Below are 5,526 nucleotides of genomic sequence, written 5' to 3' on the forward strand. Positions count from 1 at the left end.
CGCCAAGTATCATGGTGGGGAGAAGAGAATCAGCAATACGACGGACCGACTGGCCGAGGGAATGAAACAGAGAGCATGAGCACGAGGAAGATGGATAGAGGGGAGAGAGAGAAAGAGAGAGAGAGAAGGAACGAGAATCGAGCGAAAATGCTCAACAAATAGCCACATCCTCATAATAGAACGGCGTATCAAACTCATTAGACGTCGTTATTGAATCGACACGATTACGTTCCACAGAAAGATCGGATCTTCCCGTTAAAACTGAATGATCGATTCAGACGGAACATCGCGACGCATACGCGTATGAGGCGTGACATCGAGAAATCGGTGTATATGCATACGCTAAGAATCATGCTGCGCACGTTGAGAGATTTAGGCGTTCGAGAATACGGGAACCCAGTCGGGTTATATAGCAATGATTCATGCCAGGTATGTTAAACTGGTTCCGAGACGGGTTGCAGCCACTGGAAAAAAGAATCGAGGCCCGATCTCTACGAGACACAATGCAACGTTAGAGAGAAAACGGACTCTATAGACATATGTAAGTAAATCCATAACCCTGACGGCCCCGCTGTCGGCGAAGGGTGGAGTGGACTTGGAAAGCAGGAAGCGAACAGATTTTGTATAAGGAAAGAAAATGATAATTCACGACTATTAAATCGAACCTGTTTGAGGAAAATGATCGAAAACGTTATCAAACGAATGCAACAATCGCATTAAAATTTCTTCGTCTCATGTTTTACATTTTATGAGATAATTTCCTCTATGATAAAGTATCTACAATAAGTTTCAAATAAACGGTACTCTTTATTTTATTATAGATATAATTTTGCTTCTAATCGATTGCTCAAGTGTGTTAGTTAATTTGAAAAATATCAACAACTAATTTCACATCGTAAAAATATCGAACTCGTATAATAAATGAAAATCGATTTAAAGGAAGTACGGTAATCGACCGATGAATCCGTATGTTAAATATTACTACGCAGAAGCATTGAGTACTCGCATGCGTTTCGGTCGCACGACACATCAGTGGTTCTCAAAACGATAGATTGCGGTATGGAAAGAGGATGCGAGGAAGCCTGACCAAACGGAAGAGACGATAAGCACGTACGGAAATCTGTAGCGGGTTCTGAATTTAAAACACGAACAGTCTTGACACCGTTCTAAGTGTCCGAGTCTAATGTTATTGGACGGTCAATATTAGCGCGCCTCACTGTGTGATGACCGACAAGCACCATACGGCTTCCTTTTACACGCCATCGTTTTCCCTCCTATCGGGGAATGCTTTAGGCATTGCTAGAACGACGCCGTTGCCAGGTATATTATATTAAGATATAATAAAACATTATTGATCAGATATCGGGACTAAACGATTCTTCTCGCGAATTATAACAAAATGATGTCTGTATACACGAAATATTAAACTCGACTGAAAAATAAAGAATACGCACGCTCCGTTTGATTTATCGATTCCTATAATCATCATAATCGACGATGAATATTGTGCGATGTTAAAGAATTATAATAAATAGAAATATACCGTGTAGAAAAACTTAAATATAAGTGGAATTTATTTTTTTATAACGTAAAATTTAAAAATTCAATGGATGTATAATAAAACTACGATTTGGCAAATATCCAATTATAAATTTACAAAAGTATATCACCCGAAGTATATTGCGTGCGCATGTATGTACATGACGACAGATGCGGTGGCGGTGCCGAGAGCGAGGTATAGATGATCGATCTATGGCACGTGCTATCAGTAGATGTGCTTCTTCCGCGTATATTTACAACAGTTTTGTATTTTATCAAATTTGTAGTTCAAAATATTATTCACGAATAAAAAGTATAATGTATTTTTATTTTTTTTCTTCTCATCTTTTCAAATTTCAAAGAAGAATGTGCACATACAAATGAATATGATTGAAAGACAAAAAAAAAATTATTTTAATCTTGATAAAAATATGAATCTTACGAGCGATAGATAAAAGATAGGCCAGAGGCATCGTATGATTGCAATCGAAGTTACGCGATTATTTATCACGTGCACGATCACAGACGTTAAGATTTAAATGGCAAGCCACGTGGCGCCACACAGCGGCCATTCCAAGTTTTCTCAATTTCGAAACATGCCATGGAATAAACGTACGTATCGTTGTGTATTGTATTATGTTCTGATAGTATGGTTTGGATCGTTTAATAGAAGCAACTGTTTTGCTATTCAATGGAAAGATTATCTTTTCACGATGCACGTTTGTAGAAAGAATACAAACACGTTCGTTAGATATAACTCTTTTCCACGCTAAAAAGATCTCTTTACGTCTCGCGTGCTCAATGAAACGAGGATTATAAAAAACGAAAAATGTCATTTCACGTCGCTTAGAATGGCCGAAACGAAAGACGCAAGTTATTGACCATGACTTACCGCTGGATATTGAATACAAAAAGGTCGGAAGTAGGTGTGTATCGTCCGTGTCACGTACATGTATGTTATTTTTATTTGTAACCAACTGTGCTTTGACATTTGGAAGCGAGAAAAGTGTTCGTAAAAACTTCCACCCTAATGTTTTGTTTGAAATTTCCTAAGTTTAACGGTCGTCGACGTTTTGTGTCCTCTGGTGTGCGGTTAGTCTTCAATTATCGTAAACATTATTAAATCGCGACATTACAAAATAACAATAATTACTATTTAATTTACATTTAATAAATTATATATCTAATCCAAGTAATAAGATTGAATATAAATAATTAATGTATAAGTAATTTTTTATATATAAATAATGATTGATATGAATAAACTATTTTAAACATTTATTTGTTATCATAATATACCCATCAATGTATATAAATTTGTAAATGCATTATCATATCCCGACAAAGCATGGCTATTTTTGATACTTTCTTGGAAACTTAAGTATAAAAAAATAAGAATATGGTACGCTAGTTGCGATAGGGATAAAAGAATAAATTCGATTTTATTGTTCCAAGAAACGCCTTTATGCTAGTGAAGGTTATGAAAATGTCATCAGTTTTGAACATTGAACGAGATGCATAAACATTTTTCTATTTATGAGACCTGATATATCGTTATAAATGTAATAAAATTTCCTTTATTATTTTATTTTTTAATGCATATTACAAATCAAGACAGACACAAGGTGTAAACTGATCATAAAGGTAATTAACGAACGACCACGACCTACGACAGGGTTCACTGCACGATGTTCCACGAGCTTCCAAACAAATTTGCTTTTCGAAGTTAGATTGGTTTAATTGCACCATTACTTGATACCACGTTTCTCGCGCCACGCTCACGCTCGTGCCAATGAACTGTCAGTGGTGCTATACGCGACAGATTCCGGTAACAAGGAATGCAAAATAACGTACTACGTAAATTCAACTTATATAAATGTAGCGATATATTGTTATTAGAACATATTTCCATGATATTTTCAATTAATGTGTTGATATTTATTAAACGGTTTTTGAAAAATATTTTACGTTTATCACGTATAAATTATTTGTACGATTTTTCAATATTTATAAGATTTACATCGACGAAAGATATACAAGAAATATCTTTGTTGATGCGCAATTCGAATAATTTCAAGTCTTAGGTTAAGTTGTACACGATTTATCAAGTCACGAAGTTTACTTTTCGACTATAAAATTTATCATCTGCCGATAAATGATTATCAATTCTCGAGAATGTTTCACATTTAAAACGTATCGATGATTCTATACGGGAAAGAAGGTTAGATGACCGTGAGAAGTAAATCCGCGAATACATAAGAAGTCGAGGTTATGTTCGCGCTTACCTTGTCGGCCGACGATCTCTGCCACGTGCTCGCTGCTAGGCACCGGCACGCATTCGGTCATGTTCTGGCTCTTCTTAGAACGTGCTTCTTCGAAAACGCCTGCCGGTGTCGTTTGCAAAGGATCCGGATCGTTGGCCGTTCCGGTGCCGGTTCCTGTACCAGTGCCCGGACATCCGGGAGTACCCTCAAGACCAAGCATAGATAATTCTAACGCCAATTGTAAAGCTCTCTGGTCTTCGAGGGAAGCGGTTCCACCGCCATTAGCTCCGCGATCCATTTCGCTGAACAAACTCGTCGGCATATCGCTCAACTAAATATCGCGTTGTGTCGCACCGGCAACTGTGTCGCAACTGTATATATGTTAATACGTTCGCACAGATAGTAAATCACAGTATCTTTATTCACCGATTTTCACTATTTTTTCTTTGATAATAATAGTCTTCCTTCACAGCCCGTGTCTTTTTTTTTTCTTTTCCTTACGTACGTTGTTCTACAATGACTTGTCGATAATCAAAGGTTAAACCGTATCGAACAGAGGTGTTTCTCACGATAAAGTCTAACTCGAACGATCGAAAAACAACGAAACACACGCGCGCGCGGGTGCACACCACACACACTAGATTATTTAGGACGAGAACTACAGTGCCGCTACACCAAGAGACTGAGCGATCTACTCTTCTCGTGCGCGGTCACGGGGAAATGTATGTAGGAAAAACAACGATGCACCGTACAAAAATAAAATCGTCGCTTCGCCGGTGATCGTTTCTGTCTTCTTCCTTTTTCGTCCAGTCCTCTGCGTGCGTGTGTACAAGGAACGCACGACGTGAGTGTTGTTCGTACACTGAAAATGTGTGGGCTATTACTCGTCGTAATCTCGTGTCCACAATCGCACGTCCTTTTCTCGTCGATCAGTCTCTCACTCGCGCGCTTTCTTTCACCGCGTGTAAAGTCGTGCTATGAAAATGGCCTTCTCGATATTCGCACTGGTTGGAACTGTTCGTAGAGATTCGTGTTTTTAAGAACACGACTTGTAACCGTCAAAGTCGTCGCTCGCGATGTTCGTATTTCTTCTTTTTTCTTTGTTCGCGTATCTGTTTCAACTGATACAATTTCGTTCGTTCGTCTTCTCTTCTGTTTCTCTCTGTTTCGTTCGCTCTCGTTCTCCCCTTCGACGGAACGGCGTAACGTAACGTAACGTAACGGCGCGTGTATCACGTTTGGGAGCTTCGTCACCGACCGACTGACTAAAGCGTCCGAGAGCGTCGTCGCGCGACTGAAGCACTGAAAACGGAGGCAAGGGGCGCCGCGCTCTCTCTTTCGTTCCTTCTTTCTCTCTTTATCTTGCACGCTCACTTGCGTTCTCTCTCTTTCTCGCTCTCTCCCCCTCACCACGATCTTTCCTTTCGAAGGCAAGCGCGTGCAACTACCCTCTCGCTCGTGTTACCACTGCGACTGACTGCGACGTACTGCGACTGCGGGTGCTAAAGCCGGTGCGCCGCCATGTGCCGGACGCCGGCTATGCGTCTCGGTGATTGGTCATGACGGTCACGTGGCACCGTACCACCCCTCCCCACTACTATTCGTCACCGGCGCACGAAGTACGAGCGCACCTACCAGCTGAGAGCGCCACACTTCGTTCGCCTCCGGATACGGGCGCGTGCACTCGTCCCTACCGGCTTGCAACCCCCTCCGTGTTACCGCT

At 40.3% G+C, this 5,526-nt stretch overlaps 1 protein-coding gene across 2 annotated transcripts in view; it reads right to left on the reverse strand.

Annotated features, from left to right (window-relative positions):
* The window catches only part of LOC102670789 (RNA-binding protein MEX3B), a 124,583-nt gene extending 119,274 nt beyond the window's left edge, over positions 1–5,309 (reverse strand). The window contains exon 1 of one of the 2 annotated variants that reach the window (XM_031513946.1): positions 3,825–5,309. In XM_031513946.1, coding sequence (XP_031369806.1) covers positions 3,825–4,125 — 301 coding nt within the window. In that variant the 5' untranslated portion in view covers positions 4,126–5,309. The remainder of the gene's footprint in view (positions 1–3,824) is intronic. The other variant, XM_006608841.2, reaches the window with a different exon arrangement.
* Positions 5,310–5,526: the final 217 nt, after the last annotated feature.

Source organism: Apis dorsata, unplaced genomic scaffold (genome assembly GCF_000469605.1).
Source record: "Apis dorsata unplaced genomic scaffold, Apis dorsata 1.3 scaffold_44, whole genome shotgun sequence".
NCBI lineage: Eukaryota > Metazoa > Arthropoda > Insecta > Hymenoptera > Apidae > Apis > Apis dorsata.